Source organism: Globicephala melas, chromosome 10 (genome assembly GCF_963455315.2).
Source record: "Globicephala melas chromosome 10, mGloMel1.2, whole genome shotgun sequence".
Lineage (NCBI taxonomy): Eukaryota > Metazoa > Chordata > Mammalia > Artiodactyla > Delphinidae > Globicephala > Globicephala melas.
Window position 1 is genome coordinate 46,711,199 of NC_083323.1, and position 25,084 is coordinate 46,736,282.

A 25,084-nucleotide genomic window follows, 5' to 3' on the forward strand; every position below is an offset into this window, starting at 1 on the left:
GGCTACACAATTAGGAAAATGGTCTAACGTCTCTAGGCTTCAGTTTCTTCACCTGCAAAATGTGAGTAACAATATGATGCCTCCCAGGACTGTTGAAGGAATTCAGCGAGTCATGTCGGTAAGTGCTTAGCACAGTGTCTGCCACCAGTAAAAGTTTAAACAATGGTGCCTTTGGTTAGTATTAGCGGCACTGTCATTATCACACGTATCTGTTTCAACTCAGGTGACTCAGTTATTCCTAACAAGCCTTGGCAAGTACTTCTGTTCTTGGCCTCCATAGTAACTCTATCTAATGTGAAATAATTAATGTCATGGGCCTGAGTGAACACCAGCTAACTGGGACCCTTTCCTACTCAAGTATGGCAGTAAGGCGCCAGGGGAATCAACCAAAGGTCAGTGCCACTCCTCCAAGTGCTGGTAGGGAGGGTGGGCAGTGGGTAGGGGACATTGTCCTCAAGGATAAAGCTATTTCCAGACCTTTCCCATCACAGCAGCAAGATTTTCGGGGCAGCCATTCCATAGGACTGACATAGTCCTGGCTTCCCTGGGAGCTAGCTATCAGCTGGTGAGCCCCAGGGATGGCAATCTGGGACCTCAAGATTAATGATAATAAAAATGATATCTACTGGTCCTGTGTGCTTTCTGTGCTGCAGGCACTGTCCCAGACACTTGGCATAGTTTCTCATCAACTCGTTAACTCATCTTCAAGGTAAGGATCCCTTTTTTTTCAATAAACGTTCATTATTAAAGTATAATATATATGAAGGAGAGTACACAGATCATTAGTACACAATTTGATACTTTCTTATAAAATGAATTATACTAGGTAACTACCACTAGATCAAGAAATAGGACACTTCCAGCGCTCTAGAAGAAGCGCTCATGCCCTTTTCTGGTTACTACTTTCTCCTGCCCAGGAATAATCACTATTCTGAAATCCAAACCATAGAGGAGTTTATAGAAATGGTATAATATGATATGTACTCTTATGTGTTGGCTTCTTTTGCCCAACATCATGTTTATGAGATTCACTCATTGTTGTTGCAAATGGCAGTAGTCTGTTCGTTTTCATTGCTGTATAGTACTCCACTACATGAATATACACTGCTGTATAGTACTCCACTGCATGAATATACCACAGTTTATCCCTGATGGCCATTCAGGTTACTTTAAGTTTATGGTTATTACAACTAGTGCTGCTATGAATATTTGGGGGGATGTCTTTTAGTGGACATGTGTATACACTTCTGTTAGGTATATTCCTAGGTGGGGAATCACTGGGTCATTGGATATGTTTTAGTAGATGCAGCCAAACAGATTTATAAAGTGGTTACAAGGTAAGGATTCTTAATCCCATTTAACAAATGTGGAAACTGGGGTTCAAAGACCTGAAATAACTAGTCCAGTGTCACAGCTGTTATGTGGAAGAGGTGGGATTCAAACCTTCTCTTCTCTTCATGCTACAGTGAGGATTTCTTGAGAAAATGTAACAGAAGAGAGAAACAGAAGTACGAAGGTAGCAAACTGCCCAAGTCCCAACTTTTTGGAGAAAATTCACAGCTTGCATTTGAATGTCTTTCAAAATATTTTCTTATACATTACTTTTTTTAAAAGTCTTGGAAATGGGTGAAGTAGAAATTGTGATTCTCATTTGATAATCAAGGAAAGTCAGGCTTGAAAAGTCCCCGATTACTGGAGACATGAGGCTTTTCCTGACTCTACAGTGTGACTTCAGCCCAGGCACCTCTCACTGTGGACCAAAAGCTACGACTCTGGGGCTGAAAAACCCTCATGCATTGAAGTTCAAACCATATGAGGCTGTGAGCCCTCTTTTATTTAGAGTTAGGATCAGGTGGGACCAGGAACCCTCTTGTATTTGGGGTCCAGACCATGGGGGGACAGGAACCAGCTAGCTGGCAGGAGCCTGCCCAGCAGCTACATTCTCTCTAGGCAAGATTTTACATTTGCCCCCAGCAACCCAGTAATTCTACATTGTGATCCTTATAAAGGGGGTTCTTGGCATCCTTGGCCAAAGTGAACTGCTGGGGAAAAGGTCACTGGAAAAGTCTTACTCATTGATTTAGAACATCTTCCCCCATCAAAATCCTGCCCATAAGACTAGCCCCTCCTTCCACTACCCGTATGCCATTTCCCCAGGACCTTTATAAAACCCTTGGCCTCTGCAACATCAAATACGAGTTCTCCACTGGAAAACTTCTGCTGAAAACATGGCACTTGGATTGTTTTTTTTTTTTTTTTAATTCCCCTGGGAACCTGCTCATTTTTCATTCTGGAACTGTTGTCTGGAGCCAGTTATCTTTAGGTGGCTTTTCAGTGACCTTTGAATAGGATTTAAACAAGGGATGCAAGATTTCCTATCTGTTGGAACATTTCAGTTACTTTTCTATGGCTGTTCTCAATGCCCTCTCTAGGGACAGGCCACAGAACATCATCACAGGATGGAGCTTAACTCTGAAACAGCCAGGAGAATTTGAGGAGCAAACTGGTTTGATGAGAAAACTCTTGGAAGGTTTGGGCGACTTGCCCAGTACTCTCAGGGAGCTGTTGCATCTGTGGGAGAGTGAACAGATGGGTCCCTCATCTGGCTAGAAATTTACCCAGCTTTCTGTATTTGAGAAGCATAAAGAAGCTGCAGGCAGGATGCAGGGATACCTGAAGAAATTAGAGTAACCATGCACAGGAAGGTGGATAGAGAGCTCTACATTATCCAGAAACAAGGCTTGAATTAGCATTTTGCGTTTCTGAGGTTGAATAAGAAAAATCAAGCAGCTGCTGGCCATGGTGGATCCATGCAAAAGATAAGAAGGCAGCAGAGGTTTGGTTTATACAATGGCTGCATGCCCCGTGCAGTGCTACCACAGCATGCCCAGGGGGTTACGATCTGTGGGACAAGGCCAAGTGACGTCATCGTCCACTGAAGGACCCTCACAGCCCATGATGGAGCTGAGGCCAGACGTCCCTGAAAGGACCAGCAGGCTCCACAGGACACAGAGGACCAGCTCTCATCACGTGGCTGTGAAGGGCAAAGGCAGCAACCAGAGCAGGGGAGAAAGCCACGGGCACCTCCTGTCCAGGCAGCATAAACCCCTGGAGTGTAGGGACCACAGAGGGAGGGGAGCCTCGAGAGGGAAATCTTGGATCCTTGCCAAGCTGAGGCCTGGGAGTAAAAGAGATATGACCTGGTACCCTGTATTTGGGGCACTATTCTCACTGCCTACATTAAGTATTTATAGTGGTTAATAGCACTGGCACGGAGGATTCTCCTTTCCCCTAATAAGTGTCACAGCGTTTACTCTGGAGATTCAGAAGTTCAAGCCTTCAGGCTCAGAAGCCTCAGTTTGTTCCCAACTTGATCAGGTCTCTAAGCTCAAAACATGGTATGTCCCATGATATATAAGACAAAGAATGAGGGGGGCTGACCACTTGGGCATCGTATAATGCTGCTGAAAGACTTTTAAAATGATTTTCCAGAATTTCAAAGATCTACTGGGAACTGCTAATTGGAAGCAAGCGCTAGGGAAGCTCAACTTTCTACCTTCCTGCTGCCCTGGAGAAATCCTCTAAAGCAGGGGTCCCCAACCCCTGGGCTGCGGCCCGGTAAGGTCCACGGCCTGTTAGGGACCAGGCCGCACAGGAGGAGGTGAGCGGCGGGCGTGCGATCAAAGCTTCATCTGCGGCTCCCCATCGCTCCCCATCGCTCGCATGAGCACCTGAACCATCATCGCCACCCGCCATGCATGGAAAAACTGTCTTCCACGAAACCGGTCCCTGGTGCCAGAAGGGTTGGGGACCGCTGCTCTAAAGTCCTGCTTCTCCGAGTCCCTCCCATGAGGCAGCAGCATGGGCATCGCCTGGGAGCTTGTTAGGAATGCAGAATCTCAGCCCCTACCTCAGGCGTACTGAACCAGAATCTGCACTTTACCAAGATCCCCATATTACATGTGTGCACGTCTGAGTTGAGAAGGATTGAGTTGAACGAAGCAACGAGCACACCAGCGGGCTCCTGTAGGTGCTGCCACACGGCACGGCTTCCCCAGGCCTGGAGCCTTGGTCCCCTGAGACACAATTGCCCCTAAAACTGAAGGGACCAGCATCTCATCTCCACCAGAGAGACAATGGCATCTCTTCCCAGGAGCACCTGTATGACCCTACCTAACACTGCATGAAACATTATGTCAAGAGGGAAGAAATAAATTCCCAGAGCCTATCATTGCCCTTCTATGAGAGAGAAACTAATTTTGTAGGGCTACTGCAAGGCTGGGAAAAATCCATGATTTAATGGCAGTGACAGGCCCCGGATTGGCTCACTTGGTCTGGAGTGGTGGGCCCACACGTGACAGTCCCCGGAGTCTTCCAGCGCCTGTGTGCACTTTCTCTTCTTGGTCGGTGGCAATGAGGGTCTAAAATTAAGAACCCAAAATAAGGTTAGGATTCTTCTTTTCTCTCCAAGTTAATCAAATTTAATTTCCCAGCACTCTGCTCTGGGCCTCTTCCTAAGACTAATTCTAGTTAGTTAAGGTTCCTTGAGTCCTACTAGTCTGCAACACCAGGTGGATACATGGAGTGGACGGGCAAGCTCCTATTCTATGAGCCCTACTAGTCTGAAGCTTAGTTTTTCACTCTCCAGTGGATCTGGGATTCACCTATTTGAAAAATAAACTGACAACATTTCCAAAGGCAGAGGACTCATTGAGACAAAGACAGAAGATACTTAAAATCTAAGGGTATATTTTATACCTGAAAATGTTTTTCACATAGAATTTTATCACAGTTTTTGATGGCCTTTACTCTTTTTGCCATCCTCTAGATCCAGAAGGAGGAACGAAAGAGAGGGAAGGCGGAGAGGAAGGGAAAGAGAAGAAAAGAATATTAATTAAGACAGTTGAAAGATATTTTTCAGAGAGCTCATTCACAAATCACTTGAGTGGTCTAGTTGAGGCTGCAAATGCAAACAGTGCTTTCTCCAGCACCCAGAATCTCTCTATACATTTCTGACATTTTAGCTTTCCACTGAATGAGGGCCTTGGGTTCAGTGGATTGTTGATTAAAAGTTGGTTTGAAGCCAAGGGCACTGGGGGTCTGATATATGTCTCAACACTGCCATCTCCTGGAGAGGACTCCACAGTTCACTCTTTACCAGCACTGCGGGGTAGAGGGGCTGGCTGGTCTTTCATAACTAAATATCTTGCCCTTTACCCAGGACTGTGGCACAGAGGCTGCGGATGGTAAGAACAACCAGTTCCCAGATGGGAGGACACAGACTTGTCCAGAGGGGTCCTGAGATGACGGGCGTCTGGGTAGCAGTTGTGAAAGGCACTGTGGGAATGAGCAGAGTCGCTCATCTCAGACGAGCCCTGCGGCAGGTGTGCAGGCAGCATCCCAGGAGCAGCTGCTGAGAGGAGGAAAGCAGCTGGCATCCCCCCGGCGGCAGGTGTCAGAGTCGGGCAGCAAGCACCTGGGGAAACACACAAGTGAGAAAGGCCCCTCTTTCTCACCATGCAGAGTCCAAAAGAAGAGAATCAAGGGCCAGACGTGCGGGAGGGAGGTGGGTCCCACTCACCTTTGACCTGTGGAGGAGAGCAGGAGTCTGACGCAGAATAGGGTGGGGTATCTGGGAGCTGGCGTTGCCTGAGGATTAGAGACATGCATTCCTTTTGTTTGTAACTTATTCCATCATTATATTTTTTTTTCACAAACTGGTAGAGCCCTCTGTGTACAGCACCCCTAGGGAGGGTTCCAGGTGCTCCTGGGGGCCAAAGCCCACCAGAACACGCCCAGTGTCGTGTTGAGTGAGCTCTGAGTCAAACAGACCCGGGTTTGAGTCCCAGCTCTTCCACTTCCTAGCTGTGTATCCATTAACAAGTACTTAACCTCTTCAGGCCTCCACTTCCTCACCTATAAAATGGGAATAATCATTATGCCTTCCTCATAGCATCATAGTGAAAATTACATGAGATACTGTGTGTAAAGCCCACAACATACAGCCCCAAACACAGTGAGTGCTCAACAAAGCTTAATTAACATTATTGTGTCTTCTTAACATTCTCAAAGCACTTACGCCAGAGAGATGGTTGGGCTAAAGCAGTATAAAATGTCACCACTAAAGCAACGGTTTTCCACCTGTGCTCTGGGGAATCGCCAAGCTCTTGGAAGGAGCTCAGGTGTTTTACAAAAGAAAAATTTTAAATGCCTGGGGGAAATATTTTATAACTTTTTTTCTGTTTTATATATTGAGGTGCAAGTGAAATTTCATTTTAAAAAATGAGTACCATCACTAAGTGTGAAAATGTCTGTTCAAAAAAACGCTACCTTTCTGTTCAAAAAGTTTCTTATGGCTCAGAAACTCTGTGGTTCTAAGTTATATATAATCACCACCATCCTCCACTTGATTCTCTTGCTAGAGAGTAAGCTATCATATTTTTCTTGGTTCATTAAGATTTCAACATCATGCAATGAAGAGAGAAATCTGTTTTTATTATTTACTAGAAAACTTATGTTTTCTCCTCAAATTGGTCCTTTATCGTTTATTCACTTTTTATTAATAAGGGAATAGAAAACATACATTTCCCTTCCTCCAAAAACTCCACCGAAAAAACTCCGCCGAAATGAAACTCCAAAAACTCCACTGAAATAAAAGTAAAGGAATAAAGAGGCATAAACAGAAAAAGACACAGAGGACGCGAATAGAGACTACAACAGACCACATTTCAGTAACAGTATGGCAGACAGAAATAGGACGGATGGTAACTGAATTACCAGAAGGGAAAAGCTGCCTGGGGATGGCAGAGGGGATGTAGGAACCAACAAGACATTGTCCAATTTGAAAACAACTCCAGAAAAGCCCAAGACATTGGCATCACCAGCAGTTTCTGAATTCAGGGGTAAGGTAGAGCTAAAAGTGAAAGAATTGATTGACAGTTTAATTAAAGAACAGCTGGACCCTTAAATCAACTTCTCCCACCTGTAGAGTCAGGCAACTACCTCTATCATCCCAACAGAAATTGGAAAGTTTTATTCTCTGGAGAAACGGATCCAGGGAGATTGTAGAGCTATTGGGCGAAAAATGGAAGGACTCATTGAGCACATCCAGGTGAACAAAACTCCCAAGATTCGGCGCAGGATTTACACAGCTCATGGTTGGATCAATCCATACATGAGCTCTCCCTTCCACCTTGAGATGATCCTTACTGAAAAAGAACACACTGTTCCTAAACCAGAAGAAGAGGTTGCACAGAAGAAAAGACATCCTAGAAGAGACTGAAGAAACAAAAACTTAGGGCCCGGGAATAAATGCTGAAAAAAATAAACGCAAATAAAAGCAGAGAAAAAAAAAACTCAAGAAAGAAAATATAATCGTAGTAAATTATATGTGAACACACAGTGATAGTAATGTAATCCCTGAATATAAACCTAACCAAAAATTCTTATACAATTTTATGATACTGGGAGGCTGGGGATAGAAGTGGGTGTCGGATAGGATATAAGAAAGTTAAATCCTCCTGGAAGATGATAGTAAGTTCTTAAGATGTATAAAGCAAGAACAGTAATATAAACCATTATTCAGATAAAAGGTGGTTGAAACATCTAAAAGAGTTGGAAAGTATCTGCCTCTGGGAGAGCCAAACTTGGGGACATGGGGAGGAGTGGGGCAAAGGATTACTGGTTTTCATTATAAGCCGTATATATGGCACCATTCAACTTCATACCACTCTACATGTATAAATCTACAAACGAGGACTTCCCTGGTGGCGCAGTGGTTAAGAATCCTCCTGCCAATGCAGGGGACACGGGTTTGATCCCTGGTCCGGGAAGATTCCACGTGCCGTGGAGCAACTAAGCCCGTGTGCCACAACTACTGAGCCTGCGCACCACAACTACTGAAGCCCGCACGCCTAGAGCCCGTGCTCCGGAACAAGAGAAGCCACTGCAATGAGAAGCCCGCACACCGCAACGAAGAGTAGCCCCTGCTCGCCGCAACTAGAGAAAGCCCGCACGCAGCAACGAAGACCAAACGCAGCCAAAAATAAATTAATTAATTGTTTTAAAATTTACAAATTAAATTTTGTGATTGACTCTGTGATCTCACAATTCCACATTCAAGGTTCAAGGCAGTTGTTTACTTTCCTTTACATTTGCGGCACCACTGAATTCAATAACGTTCATGAAAACTGAAAATCACAAGCAAATTATCAATACACTCGAGAAGTATGGCACGGCACATCACAGACTGGCATGCATGCCCACAAGCAGGTCCTTGTGGAGAACCAAAGGTCCCTGTGTTGAGAAGCAGGAACATGTGTTGGTGGTTTTAAAAGGCAAATTTAAAAGTTTTAATACTTTCCTTACAGTTTACTCTCCCTTCCCAAACTCACTCTGGCTACTCCTTTATTTCATTGCATTTCGTGTTCAATGCATTTTACTGTATTGGGAGAAATTTTGCATTCCTTTTCAGAAAATTTCACGTAAGATTTAAGCTTTTTTTTTTTTTTTTTTTTTTTGCGGTACGCGGGCCTCTCACTGCTGTGGCCTCTCCCGTTGCGGAGCACAGGCTCCGGACGCGCAGGCTCAGCGGCCATGGCTCATGGGCCCAGCCGCTCCGCGGCATATGGGATCTTCCCGGACCGGGGCACGAACCCGCGTCTCCTGCATCAGCAGGCGGACTCTCAACCACTGCGCCACCAGGGAAGCCCCTAAGATTTAAGGATAGCTACCTTCAAAACTAAGCAAATTGTTTAAAACAAGGGCAATGATTAACTTTAAGAAAAACACTGTTGTCTGAGACTGTTTCTAAGCAGTTAACTCCTCCCTACTCACAATCATGATGTCAGCAATGCACATTAGACTGTTTTGGGCCTTCAGTGCTCTGAATTTTCCTATTATGATGAAGGGATTTCCATGAAGGGACCTAGAAATTGACAGAACCATTGGTCACTCCTTGAGGGGCTGTCTCTATCTCTACCTTCTACAGGAAATGGTTATAAAAATCAAGAAATTCTTATAAAATGATTTTATAAAATGAATAATTTGCTTTCTAAATCCCTTCCTCTCAGACACATAACTCGCTTTTGTTTTTTGGAGGGTGAATGGCAAAGTGTGGTCTCCTGGGGGTTGAATGCCATGTAAACCAAAAGGAGTGCAAAACAGACTTTTCTCTCCAGCTGGCTGAGGTTAGCACATCCATGACATCTGCATGCTGCAACCAAAGCAGCCAGGATTTCTTTCAGATCGCAGCCAGGCTCGATCAAGCATTTACTGAGTGCCTAGTACGTGCTCATAACTCTACTAAACACTAGGCAGGACTGCAGGACTCACAGTATTAAGACACAGGGCTTCCCGTGAACACCCATCTGGGACTATTCACAATTCAACAGTCCAATCCTCAGTTTTCTCCAATGACTCCCCCGGGGTCTTCACATACAAATTACACCTTCTCTAAAGCTCTATTGCACATTGATATCAACTCAGCACACTGCCTGGTACAGAGTTATTACTTAATAAGTATGAATTACTGCTTTTTACCTGACATGTGGCCATAAATATGTTGTTTATATAAATTCATATATCAAGAGAGGGCATTCCTGACCACCAATCTAACATGGTAGCCTTCTCCCACCCCTCACTTTCTACTCCCCTGCCTTACACTTATTTTTCTTCATCTTTTTACTGAATGACTTTATACTATACACCATTGTCTTTCTCTTCCCACTGGAGTCGCATCACAACATGGGAGCACCAAGAGTGAAGGGATGGGAATGGCTCTCCCCAGGAGCAGGTGATAAGGAAATGCATTGCCTGCTGAGAACTTAAAAACAATACTTAAATCCACAGAAAGTCAATCTGCTATTTATCATTATTACCACACACCACCAACTCAAAGAAAAATGCCTGGGTGCCCTACAGGGCAGACCGTTTTCCACCACATTGCCCTTGGTAAACTGTTAGCAGGAACTTCATCTGTTTTGTTCACTGTTGTACCCCATCACCCAATTACAGCATAAAAACAGTTGTTACTGAAAGTATTTTCTCCAGTTTTTCATGTGTATGATTCATGTCCTCCCACGCAGACATTCACTTAAGAGCATGTCTTAATACTGTGTGTGTGTGTGTGTGTGTGTGTGTGTGTGTGTGTGTATCTCCTGCATAGTGCCCACTGGTGAGCACGCAGTAGGCACTTGATAAATACTTGACCAAGCTTGCATAGGGTTTGTACCCACTACCCGGAAGTTGGGATGGGAAAGGGCCTTGGCAGAAATGTCATCAGTGAATAAAGTAGCCCAAGAAAATCATTTCATGACAGGGCAATGGAAGCAAGAAAAGCAAGTTGCCACCCCTCCCCTTCGGCTCTATCTTGGCAAACTGCAAGAACCCTGACCCTCCCTCTTACCACTCTCCCCTGCTGCTTTAGAAACAGACAACCTTTATGGAGGACCTACTCTGGTCCAGGCACTGAGCTAACCCTTGCAGGTGTTGCTTCATCTAATCTCTGCTACCAACCATGTGAAAAGGTTCTATTACTGCCCCTATACCACAGGCAATGAAACCGAGGCTTGATGAGGTTAAGTAACATACCCGAGATTATTCACCTGGCATCTAGTCAAACTGGAGTAAAGTGATCGATCACCAGAGTTTATGCTCTAAAGAACACAATGTTTTCAATACAGATATTTAAATATCCTAATCAAATTAGTTACTATAAGTGATTTCATTTTCTACAAAATCTTTAGAATCTAGAAGTCACTGGTAATGTTTTTGCCCAGGATTCTGTTTACCTTTTCTCCTGCTGCATCCGTTTGAACCCAGAAATCAAACCGGTCAATGAACTCAGCCTTTAACAAGCTCATCTCACAGAATATGTGGATCACCTCACTCCCTTCCGCAACATCACGGTAAACAGTTTATCAGCCCCACTCTACTGGTGGCAGAAGTAAAACATGCAGCTGGTCATTGATGCCTAACTCATTTTTCCTTCCAATCTCAATAAGATATGTCCTAAGTGAAACCCAGAATATTAGATGCTTAAGCTCAACCATTAGAATGAAATGAAATGAAACCCGGAGTTGATTCCTCACGGACCTAATATGTCTCTAGGTTCCCCTCCTATGAAGTCACCCATTCGAACTTGTGATGAGCTGTCACCTCAATGTCTTCAGCTAGCTCCCTCTTACCCCATCTGCAGCACCTCAAGGCCAGCCTGAAGCTCGGTATACTGTCTACTCGCACTGAACACACTCAAACCAAACTGTATGACTTGGTCTGGGTCTCGGGAAGTGGTTGGGAAGGAGGCATATGCACGTGACCTAAAGTAGGGCTTCTCAAACTGTGATATGCCTGTGAATCCCATGGGGATCCTGTTAAAAATGCAGATTCTGGTTCAGCATTTTGGGGGCGGGGCCTGAGGTGCTACAGTCGTAGCTCCCAGGCGATGCTGCTGCTGCTGCTACAACCTGGCCTGCAGTTTGAGCAAAGGACGGAAACAGGTGAAACTCTGGGCATTTCTGAATGAAACAAACCTGTCTTGAAGATTCACTGGTGACTTTTCCAGAGCCTTCCTTCTTCTACACACACACACGGACACACACAAACACACACACACACACACACACTTCTTGTCCTTTTTCACTGCAACCTCCAGGAATTTATGCTTTCCCCTAAATCTCTAGCCTCCCGCCCTCCAGGCGGCACTCCATACCTGGACATTTCCCGGTGTGTCCAGCCCCCACAGCTCACCTAGCTCACCTGTGTGCCTAGTAGGTAACAGGCTGGCTAACCTAGGGGATCAGAGAGGACTTCTGCCCGCTCCTACTCCCCCTGGGCAGACAGCTGCCCTGGACTCCACCACACACGGAAATACAGGGTTAAGAGCAACTGTCAGAAATCTTCCCGTCCTGACAGAACTGCCCCCGGTTCAACATACCAACTAGATTCACACGGAAGGATGAGAATGTCCTGAGCAGCACATCCCAATGCTCATACGTGGGTACATGCTCCCAAAAGGGGCCCATGGCCACATAAGTTTGAGAACACTGCCTAACGTTTCCCTTTCCCAGTTGCATATTAGCACATCAAAGGCCCTGAGAAGTCCTGCGGTAAAGAAATACATTTAATTTTGTTTAAGCCAGTGAGTCACATACTTATTTATTACTGATCATGGAACTTTTTTTCCCACAGCATCTCGGGGGACCAGTTTTCCATAGAGCATTTAGGGACATCTGTTTCACAGAGCCAATAATTCCATTTTTTAATATCTTTGAGATTTGAAAATCTGCCTATGAGATTCAAATTTGCTCCTAGAAATTTTACAGCCTAATGTTCTCTTAAATCGCTTAAAGGGTTGTCACTGATACTTTTAAAAGGCACAATTCATGGGCAATATAGTAGAGAGGAAGTAACTCAGGCTTTGTAGTAAATTCATGTTTGAATCCCAACTCTGCTATTTATTAGCTGGGAGCCCCGGCAAGAAAACCTGCACCCCAGCGCTGTTGTGAGGAATGCAACTAACCTGCAAAGAGAGAGCCTGGTATTTAGAAATACTCAACACTTGGGGTATTTGAATACATTGTACAGATGCAATGATCACTGGGCGCGCCCAACAAATCCATGGTCACGGACTGGGACTGTTTCCACTTGTTCTCTCTTGGATTTCTATTGCAGCTCCACTTAACTGCATGCACCTGAGCCATTTTTATAAGGCAATAGCAGCTTATCTGATCATAGGACTTTTCTTTAACGGGCCTGAACTCTGACAATCTTTGCAAACTATGGCTCAGGATCCATTCTGAGTCACACCTTTTGGCAGATAAATGTAGACCCACTTAATGTATTTCCCTGAGAGTCACGGAGTCTAAAACATCCCCTAAAACATCAATTAATCCAAAAGACAAATGTAGAAGAAAGGGCAGGTGTTCTAGAGCCAGGCACATTTTAATCCCAGCTTTGCCACTTATCGACATACGAAGAGTTACTCAACCTCTCTGCACTTCAGCCTCTTCATGTGTAAAATATGGATAATACTGTGCCTATTTGGAAGAGTTGATAAGAGAATGAAATGTGTAAAATCAAATATGCAATTAAATGAGTAAATATGTAAAGTGCAAAGAACAATGCCTAATACTTGGTAAATACTCAACAGTATTAACTCCTTCCTCTACCTCACTTACAAATGCCAGACACCCACTCCCAAGGGTAGAGAGTGAATCTGATTGGGCAAACCATGTCGGAATCTCAGGAGCGATCGCCTATAGGGAGATATCTCTGGTCTTGCTGGAAGAACCATTATTATCATGGAGACTAAGATCATATGATAGATTTCTGAACTCCCAGGTAGAAGGACAGCTCTCCGAATAAGACTTAACGGTTGTTCACTTTTCCCTGCAAACAGCTAAAGTACTTTATGCCAGTTATAAAAGTGATCCAGATGATTAAACAGAACCCTGATGGAATCAGGTCTACCTTCTTTTGAGGAAAAGTCTTGTAGGGGACGGAAACTGACAACTTCTGGCAGGTTTTTTGTAGGCAGAGATGGTAAGGATATACCCATTGCCCACCCTTCTCACAGGAATTCATGGCAGCTGCGTGGATGGATTGAGAGGAATATGAAGGCAGGCACAAGGGTGATTAGTGCCTGGGTTCAGCCCATGCAGTGCCTGGAGCAGAAGAGCCAGCTCAGAGTGTGGGCTCAGACATGTGGCAACCCACCAGTTGTGTGTGTGTGTGTGTGTGTGTGTGTGTGTGTGTGTGTGTGTGTGTGTGTGTGTGTGTGTGTGTGTGTGTGTGTGTGTGTGTGTGTGTGTGTGTGTGTGTGTGTGTGTGTGTGTGTGTGTGTGTGTGTTTAACTAGCTTGCAAAATGCTGAGCCTCCCTTCTTCCCCACAGTCATTTTGGCAAGGATGTTTTTGTTGGCAAAGAGCAGCAAGAGCCAGGTACCAAAGTACCTGCAAATAGGTTTCCCCGTTACTATTGAGATTCACATCTTGTTCCACTCTCTGTCTTTCATGACGGAGAGAAGGAAGGGCATTTACAGAAATGTCAAGGTAGGCTCAATGACAGAATGGAGATGACAGAAGAGGGTCAGTGAACTTAAAGACAAATCAATAGAAATTATCCAGTATAAACAACAGAGAGGAAAAAAAAAGATTGAAAAAATTAACAGCCTCTGGGACCTGTCTACCATATCAAAGATCTAACATTTGTATCACTGGAGTCCTAGACAGAGGAAAGAAAGACGTTGGTACAGAAACATAAATGTGAAGAAATAATGGCTAAAAACTTCCTAGAGGTAGTAAGAGACCAAAAATTTACAGTTTAAAAAACTGAGCAAATCCCAAACAGTATAATCTCAAAGAAAATCATGCCCATATCCAGCCATGTTATAATAAAATTGCTTAAAACCAAAGATAAAACAATATCTTGTAAGTGGAGAAAAATGATATATTACATACAAGGGAACAATGATTCAAATAACTGCCTATTTCTCATCAGAAACCATAGAGGTTGGAAGACAGAAGACAGTGTTGAGAAAAAAAGAACTTAACTGAGGACTCTGAATCCACAGTCATTCCTGAGGACTCTGGCATTCCTTTCACAGTAATAAATAAAAGAAGTAGACAAAAATCAGCAAGGCTATAGAAGACCGGAAAAACAATGTCAACCAACTTGACCTAATTAGCATTTATAGAACACTTGACCCAACAACAGCAGAACACACATTCTTTTCAAGTGCACATGGAACATTCACCAAGATAGACCATTTCCTGGGTCATAAAGCAAACCTTAACAAATTTAAAAGAATTAGAATTATACAGAGTATGTTCTCTGTCCATAATGGAATTAAACTACAAGTCAGTGACAGAAAAATACATGGAAAGTTCCCGAATATTTGGAAATTAACCCAATTCCAGCCACCCAGAGTTAAAGAGGATGTCTCAAGGAAAATTAGGAAATATTTTGAGCTGAAAGAAAATCAAAATATAGCATATCAAAAATTGAGGAAGGCAGCTAAAGCCATATGGAGAGGGAAATGTATAGCATTGAGTGATTAAATTAGAAAGCAAAGGATGATTTTAAATCAAGAACTAAGCTTCCACCTTAAGAAACGAAACAAAGAGGAGCGAACTAAACCCAAAGCAATCAGAAGGAAATAATGAGTAGAAATCAGTGAAATTGAAAACAAACACAATAGAGATCAATGAAACCAATAGACACTTATTTGAAAAGGTCAACAAAACTTATACATTTCTAAAGAGACTAATTAAAAGAGAGAGAGAGAGAGGAAAGTGATTACCAATATAAGAAACAGAAGAGAATATCAGTAGACTCCTTAGGGCCAGTAAAAGCCTATAAAAGCATAATAAATACTATGAACAACTCTTTGCCTATAAGTTTGACAATGAAATGGATCAATTCCCTGGGGAAAAAAGAAAACAAGCTACCAAAACTTATTTAAGCAGAAAGAGATAACATAAATAGTCCTGAATTTATTGGATAAACTTAATTCATAGTAAGGTCTTCCAACAAAGAAAGCTACAGGCACAGAAGATTTCATGGTGAATTCTATCAAACATTTAAGGAAAAAATAAATCCAATTCCACACAATTCACCCAGAGAATTTAAAAGGATATAAAAACACTTTCCAACTAATTTTAGAAGTCTATCAATATCCTGATATCAAAACCATAAAAATACAGTATAAGAAAACTGGAGACCAATAGATGCAAAATCCTCAAAGTAATTTTAGCAAATTGAATCCGGCTATACATAAAAAGAGAATACTTTAAAACTAACTGAGGTTTATCCCAGGAATACAAGGTTGGTTCAATATTCAAAAATTAGCAAAGTAATCCACCATAATAACAGACAGGGGAAACAAACATATGATCATATTAATAAATACAGAAATAACATTTGACAAAATTCAAGAGCCATGCATGTTAAAATAATTCTCAACAAACTAGGAGTAGAAGAGAATCTCCTTGACCTAATAAAGGGCATTACAAAAAAATCTTATAGCTGAATCATACATAATAATAAAAAATTGAGTGACTGCCCTCTAAGATTAGGGACAAGACAAGGATGTCTGATCTCTCTATTTCCCTATTCAGCAACATAGCCAAAGTTCTACCCAGTTCAATAAGGCAAGAAAAAATATTCAAAGGCATACAGTTTTGAAAGAAAGACATACAACTGTTCCAATGTGCAGAAGACATGATTGTCAAGATATAAAAAGCCAAGAAATCTACAAAAAGCTCTTAAACTAGTAAATGGCTTCATTAAGATTTCAGGGCCCGGGAATTCCCTGGCAGCCCAGTGGTTAGGACTCGGCCCTTTCACTGCCGGGGCCCAGGTTTGATCCCTGGTCAGGGAACTAAAATCCCTCAAGCCATGTGGCCAGACCAAATAAAAAAATTTTTTTTTTAATTTAAAAAATTAAAAAAAAAAGATTATAGGACCTAAGCCCAAAATATAAAAACCAGTAATAGTTCTGTATACTGGCAATGAATGATTGGGAATTAAATTTGAAAAAAATTTTTAAAAATTGAAATTTTAAATTTGAAAAAAAATTTAAAAAATTTATTGTTACTTACAATAACTCAAAGAAAAACATGAAACATTTAGGTGTAGATCTAAACAAAATATATACAAGATTTGTATGCTAAAATTGTAAAATGCTGATGAAAAAAAGCAAAGAAGGCCTAAATAAATGGAGAGGTATACTACGTTCAGGATTGGAAGACTCAATTTTGTAAAGATGTCGATTTTCCCCAAATGGATCTCTATACTTAATACAATCCTAATCTATACCTCAGCAGCACTGTATAGATATAAACAAGCTGATTTTAATATTTATGTGAGAAGTCAAAGGAATTAGAATAACCAAAACAATTTTACAAAAGAAGACAAATTTGGAGAACTTACACTATATGGTTTTAAGACTTATGATAAAAGTACAGTAGTCAAGATAATGTGGTACTGACAAAATAACAGATATATAGATCAGTGGAACAGAATAAAGAGTTTAGATATAGATCCACACAAATATGGTCATCTGATTTTTCACAACAGTGTAAAGACAGTTCAATAGAGAAAGGTTATCCAGCAAGGGATTCTGAAAGTAACTGGACATCTATACACAAAGAAATTAATCTCAACTTATATCTCAAAACTTATATGGAAATTAATTCAAAATGGATCATAGACCTAAATGTAAAACTATACTTTTAGAAGGAAACAGGAGAAAATCCTTGGGAACTTAAATTAGGCAATATCTATATTTCTTAGATATAAACAACAAACCACATAAGAAAAATTTGATCTATTGGATATCATCAAAATTTAAAACTTCTGCTCTGGGAAAGACATTGTTAAGAGAATGAAAACATAAGTTATAGACTTGGAGAAAGTATTCATAAATCACATACCCAATAAAGTTCTTATATCCAGAATACTTAAAGAATTTTCTAAACTCAAAAATAAGAAAACTTTAATTTTTTAAAATGGGCAAAAAATTTGAAAAAAGACTTCACCAAAGAAAACGTACGAATGGGAAACAACCACATGAAATAAGACTCAACATCATTCGTTGATAGGAAAATGCAAATTAAAACAAAATGAGATACCACTATACGCCTATTAGAATATAGAGCTAGTGGTAATGTAAAATGGTATGGCCACTCTAGAAAATTTGGCAATTTTTATAAAGTTAAGTTTCCACTTACAACACGACCCAGCAGACTATCCAAGGTATTACCCTAGAGAAATTAAAACTCTTGATCACACAAACACCTGTGCATGAATATTTATAGAAATTATTCATAATTGCCAAAAACTGGAAATAATCAAAACGTCCTTGACTGAGTGACTGGATAAACAAACTCTGTTACAAAAATCCAACAGAGTTTTTCTCAGCAATAAAAAAGAATGAGCAAAGACATTATGCTTAGTGAGAGAAACTGGACTTATATATACCATATGGCTTCATTTATATGACATTCCGGAAAAAGCAAAACTATAAGGACAGAGAAAAGATCAGTGGTCACCAGAGGTTAGGGGTGTGTGTTGGGTTTGACCACAAAGTGGAAATGTAGGGGCAACGTTTCAGGTGAGGGAACTGTTGTGTGTGGTAATCATGGCAGTAGTTGTACAACTCTATGAATTTGTCAAAACTCACAAAACCACACACAAGACAAAAATGGAATTTTATTGCATGTAAGTTTTTTAAAAGAAAGCTGGCATGGCTATATTAATATTAGAAAATAAGAGCAGAAATCAATGACATGGAAAACAGAAAAACAATTAAGAATATAAATGTAACCAAAAGCCAGTTCTTTAAAAGGTTAGGAAAACTGATAAACCTCTTGCTAGATTGATCAAGAAAAAAAAAGACATGAATTACTGACATCAAGAACAACACTTGTTGTTCACTATAGATTCTACAGACATTAAAAGTATAAAAAGGAAATATGATGAACAACTTTATGCCAGTAAATTCAGAAATATACAAATTCATTGAAAGATATAAACTGCCTAAGTTGATAACTACTAATTGATAACCTGAATAGCCCCATATCTATTAATGATATTGAATTGGAAGGTGAGGGCTTTCAGATTAAAACTAAATAAAACAAAAACAAAAACATACAAACAAAAAACTCCAGGCCTAGCTGGCTTCACTGGTGAAATCTGCCGAAGATTTGTAAAAGAAATAAGACCAACTCTACTCAAGCTCTTCTGGAAAACAGAAAAGAAGGAAGCACTTCCCAGTTCATTTAATTATTTCATAATTTTAAAAACACCAAATGGAGGGACTTCCCTGGTGGTGCAGTGGTTAAGAATCCGCCTGCCAATGCAGGGAACATGCGTTCAATCCCTGGTCTGGGAAGATCCCACATGCCACGGAGCAACTAAGTCCATGAGTCACAACTACTGAGCCTGCGCTCTAGAGCCCATGAACCACAACTACTGAAGCCCGTGTGCCTAGAGCCCGTGCTCCACAGCAAGAGAAGCCACCACACCCCAACGAAGCATAGTCCCCACTCGCTACAACTAGAGAAAGCCCGTGTGCAGCAGCGAAGACCCAACGCAGCCAAACATAAATAATAAATAAATGTATATTAAAAAAAAAAGTCAAACATAAAAAAAAAAAACGACCAAATGGAGAGCAGTGCCCTCATTACTTACAAGGCCGCCAAATCAAAATCATTGCCCAAGAATTCCTCCAGCAGACTTGTATCCAGCGTCGGGTTCCCCAGAGTGCCACTGGCCCCTTGAGCTGCAAAGGCAAATTGAAAATCTTGAGATTCATGAATTTTTCAGAATGGCTAATCGCTAAAATTTCAAAGCAACTAAATGGCATAATGCATTTATTGACAGTGTGGCCTTTCTTCCATTCAAATATCTCCTCCAGAAATCTTTTTAGATGTTACCCTCCTCGAGCAGCCTTCCCTGACTGTCCAAGGCAGGTTTAGGTGCTTTTTTATGTGCATTCATTAACACCATGTACTTTGCCTTACACACTATTATAATTGCTTGCTTTTGTGTTTATTCCTCTATCTAATGTCTTTAAGGGCGAGGACTATGTCTTTCTTATTGTATCTATGTTATGAAAAAGGCAGCAATTAACATTTATTGGCTAGCTGGCTGGCTGGCTGGATGAATGGATAGACTGATGATTGGCATGTTGGTCTGATAGATTACTTCCAGTTAAGTTCAACAAGAAGTTCAATATCTTGCTTCACATTTTTGTTAGACTTCCCAAAATGCAACACAATAGTTCTGTCCTTTTTCTTGATTTACAAAATGAAAATAAGCTTATTGGTTTCTTTCTGACCATAACAAAGACACTAGAATTTTTAAAGAATATAAAATATAGGGATTTTCCTGGTGGTCCAGTGGCTAAGACTCTGCGCTCCCAATGCAGGGGGCCCAGGTTCGATCCCTGGTCAGGGAACTAGATCCCACATGCCGCAACTAAGAGTTCACATGCTGCAACTAAAGATCCTGCATGCTGCAACTAAGACCTGGCGCAGCCAAATAAATAAATAAATATATACATAACAAAAAAAGAATATAAAATATAAAAATATGTTATAAAGAAGACAAAACAATCTTTCTTTGCAGATAACATGACTCTATACCTAGAAAATTCAAGAGAAACAACTGACGATTAGAAATGATCAGAAAAGTCAATAAAATAAATGGTTAAAGTTAAATATAAAAACTAATTACTTTCGTATGTACAAAAAAATAACCAGTCAAAAATTCAGATAAATATAATGAAAAAAAAAGAAGATTCCATTCAAAATAACAAAAAGCCTAAAATATCTAAACATGTATTTAGGGACAACATATTTTTTTAAAAAGCTAATAAACTCTATGAAGGGTCATAAGAAGAGATTTCAATAAATGGAAAGAACTTCATTGTTCTTAGACTGAAAGATTCAATATTGCAAAGCTTTTACTAGACATTATTTATGATGTCTGCCAAATACACAGTCATTTTCTGAGAACTTTCGCCTTATAAAAACAGTCTCCTGCAACCTTTACAGGCACTTGAATCAGAAAGAAAAAATCCATTGGTTGGCCAGTGACCACTTCAGTTATTTCTCCCAAAATTCAAACTAATAGACTTTAAAGCTGGTGGTTGAGATTAAGTCACCTAATAGCTAAGGCAGAGGACAGGAGTGATAGTCTAAATATTTCTGCCAGGTCCTTTACCCAGGTCCTTCATGATTTTTTACCCTTAATAAGGCTGGTTGTTCCCCTTCTACTCTAATTACATGACAAAGTCCTGTATACATCCAATAAACCCTTTTGAATTGGTTTGTATGTTATCTGAAATCAAATAATCCTCAAGGAAAATGTTCTGAAGTTCATCTGGAAAAATAAATACATAAAAATGACCAGAAAAATTAGGGAGGAAGGGGGTAAATAAGTACTGAGAAACACACAAGTGAACACATCAAAGGAACACAAACAAGTCCAGGATATATCAAGAAATATTACATATATATGGAACATATATTTTATACTTATATATGGAACATATATTTTATACTTATATAAATATTATATATATATACACACACACACGATAGATGCATGATAAGCATATCCTTTGACACTAGTGAGGAAAGATTCATTACTCAATAAATGTTGTGGGGAATACTGATTATACATTTGGGAGAAAAAAAACCTGGATCATTTTCCTGCTTCCGCACCAAATCTGCGGATAGATCAAAGATTTCAACATAAATAAATGAAACGATAGAAAGAAAACATCAGTGACTATTCTTATGATTTTGACATAAAGAAGGTTTTCCCAAGCATGGCATGAAAGCCAAAAACTATTTTTAAAAAAAGATTGATAAAATTTTACTTTATCCTTTTTTTGAGGGGAGAAGAATGTTTCACATTTTACTTTGAAATAATTTCTTTCCTAAAGAGAAGCTATAGGGTTTCCCTGGTGGCGCAGTGGTTGAGAGTCCGTCTGCCAATGCAGGGGACACTGGTTTGTGCCCCGGTCTGGGAAGATCCCATATGCCGTGGAGCGACTGGGCCCGTGAGCCATGGCCGCTGAGCCTGCGCGTCTGGAGCCTGTGCTCCGCAACGGGAGAGGCCAAAACAGTGAGAGGCCCGCGTACCGCAAAAAAAAAAAAAAAAAAAAAAAGAGAAGCTACAAGAATACAAAGGAAGTCACATATACCCTTCACTCATATTCATCATTATTAACATTGTGCTACATTTGCATTATTCTCTCTGTCTTGTCTCTTTCTCTCTCTCTCTCTCTCTCTCACACACACACACACACACACACACAAAACACAATGATACACACCCACCTATACATACCATTTGAGAACAAGTGCCTTTACCCGTGAATACTTCAGTATATATTCCTAGGTACAAAAACATTATCTTCACAACCACAATTAAATTATCAAAATCCGAAAACTTAACATTGACACAGTTTTATTGTACAATCTACATTCCATATTCAAATTTTGCCAACTGTCTCAATAACGTCATTTATAGCATTTTTTTCTGGTCCAGAATTCAATCCAGTATAACATATAACATAGTACATGTAGCTGTCATGCCTCTTTAGATACTTTTTGAAGTGTGTAGGCTAACTGTTTTACAGAACGCCTCTCAATTCTTGTTTGCCTCATATCTTCTCAAGGTTAAATTCAAGTTTTGTATGTTTGGCAAGAATATTACACAAATGATATTATGTCTCTCTTAGTGCCTTATATCAGGAGGATCACAGTGTCTCATTATTGATGTTAATTTTCATCCCTTGGTTAAGGTACTATCTGCCAACTTTCTCCACTATAAAGTTACTACTATTTTTTTTGTAATTTGTGGCAAGATACTTTGAGATTGTGCAAATATTTTGTTCCGCATTAAATTTTTATCTAATAGTTTTAGTATCCATTCGTGATCATAAGCATTTTAATCCGTGAAAAAAGTTAAAGACCAAGTGAGGAATATTTTCAATATACGTGAAAAAGAGTAAATATCCATAATATCCAAAATGTTCTTTCAAATCAATAAGGGAACAGCTACACCCCAACAGAAAATAGTAAAGGGCTTTAAAAGGCAGTTCATAAAATAAAAAATCAAATTGGTTAATAAATGCACAAAACATGTTAAACATTAGTAAGAAACAGAATTTAAAATATGAGAAAATTTTCTTTTTGCCTACCAAATTGGCATATATCCAAGGAATTAATAAAATCCACTGTTAATGCTGATGGAAATAAGATAACCCTCTTATGCACTGCTGATAGGAGTATATATTAAATAATCTGTCTGCAAAGTGTTTAGCATACGTTTCCAAAAAGAAAGAACGTGCATGTATACTTTGATCCAGAAATTCCACTTAATACACTTACGATAATACACTTAATAACAGAAAATTGAGAATAAATGACCCTTTTTTTTTTAACATCTTTATTGGAGTATAACTGCTTTACAATGGTGTGTTAGTTTCTGCTGTATAACAAAGTGAATCAGCTATATGTATACATATATCCCCATATCCCCTTCCTCTTGCATCTCCCTCCCACCCTCCCTATCCCACCCTTCTAGTGGGACACAAAGCACCGAAATGACCTCCCTGTGCTATGCAGCCGCTTCCCACTAGCTATCTATTTTACATTTGGTAGTGTATATATGTCAATGCCACTCTCCCACTTCGTCCCAGCTTACCCTTTCCCCTCCCTGTGTCCTCAAGTCCATCCTCTACATCTGCATCTTTGAGAATAAATGACCATTAATTGACATTCATTCAATGAAATATCAATACTCTGCAGCCATTTAATAAATTCTACAGCGTTTCAAGAGAAGGTGGCTTGCAAAATCTTATACCCACCCAATTTGTTTTCAAACGTAAAGGCAACAGACAATTCCAAAATTTAAAAGTTCAGGGTATAAAGCCCCCATGACTTCCTCTTGAAAATAATTCCTTGACAGTGAAATTCAGCCAAGCAAAACATGAATCAAAATAAAGAACTCAGAAATTTAGAAATCAAAGAGGAAAAACTATGATGAACAGTGAATTCATATAAATATAAGGAATATATCTATATAAATATAGGGATATATATAAATATATCATATAAATATAGGAAATATATATATATCATAAATATATATCATATATTATATATAATATATATTATATCATATATCATATATTATATCACATGATATATGATATATCATATATCATAAATATATAAATATATCATTTATATATTATATATAAATATATAATATATCATATAAATATAGGGAATATCTGAGGGAATTATGGTTGCAGATCAAAATGTAAAAGTAATAAACCCTTAAAAAGGAAAAAATATCAGCAACAAAGATTAGAAGGTAGGGCGAGGGAAAATGGGAAGAGATGTGGTATTAATCACCTTATTATTCATATCTCAGAGTTCATCTTCATTACCCTAAACCTGAACCATTTAATAAAAAAATAACTATTCCAACTTTGTAGTAACTTTTAAATCCCCTTTCTTAATCTTGGAAGACCCCTTTAGAACTGATATCTCTAACAGCATAGAAATAATTATTTAAATTCTGTAATTCCTTCAGTTTCCCTTCTTTTTATCCCATTAAATTCAACTAAAATTAATATTTTATATTATATTTAATATTTTCTTTAAATAGTGCATGTGAGCTAAGATCCATTTCTTACTAAGTTATTTCTACTATCTAATTATCCATCCTTCTATCTGCAGCTATTCATAGAAAGATGATGAAATAATATTCCACCATAGTTGACACTAGTTAGATGGTAGAATGTAGAATGAGTTATCTTTTTTTTTAAATCCCTATTATACACTTTGGAAAATTATTTTGCACAATTTTGAATAAAATGATTTTCTAAAAAAGTAGGCAATCAAATTGCTAAAATAAACGAAAAAATATAGAAAAAGTCTAAACTGACAAACCCTGGAGTAAATAGAGAAAATTTCCACTCGTGACCATCCCCCCACCCTTGCATAAAAGATAAAAGTCCCAATGGCATCATGGGTCATGCTTCTAAAACTTTAACAAGATGATAATTCCTCTGCCATCTTCACAATTCTGGAACATAGAAAAAAAGAGAAGTACCCAAAATTTTTTATGAAGCCAGCATAAAACTGATGCCAAAAGCTGACAGAGATGAGATGCATAAAGAAAACTACAGACTAATATCATTTGTGAATAATATACCAAAATCCTAAATAAGATGCCATCAAATAGAATTTAACATTTCCATTAAGAGAAAAATTCATCAAGAAGCAAAAAGATAATTCAATATTGGAATTCATATATCAAAGGTAAAACAGTATTTGACCTTCTCAACTGATGCCAAGAAGGCATTAAACATTCAATATTGATTCCAATGAATACATGCTTAAGATTATATATATTTATACACATACATATACACGTATCTATATCTCTCGTATACATATATGTGATAGAAAACCTACATTAAATAACAGCATCACGTTCAATGGTTAGAAAATGAGAACTATTTTCGTTAATATTAGAAATATGTATTTTCA

The 25,084-nt window shown here is 39.6% G+C and overlaps 1 protein-coding gene across 1 annotated transcript in view; it reads right to left on the minus strand.

Annotated features, from left to right (window-relative positions):
* The window catches only part of MYRFL (myelin regulatory factor like), a 117,204-nt gene that overhangs the window by 62,303 nt on the left and 29,817 nt on the right, over window positions 1-25,084 (minus strand). The window contains exons 2-5 of the mRNA XM_030866285.2: window positions 19,194-19,284; window positions 5,582-5,649; window positions 5,218-5,476; window positions 4,330-4,421 (exon numbers count right to left, since the gene is read on the minus strand). Of these exons, the coding sequence (XP_030722145.1) occupies window positions 4,330-4,421; window positions 5,218-5,476; window positions 5,582-5,649; window positions 19,194-19,284 (510 nt within the window). The remainder of the gene's footprint in view (window positions 1-4,329; window positions 4,422-5,217; window positions 5,477-5,581; window positions 5,650-19,193; window positions 19,285-25,084) is intronic.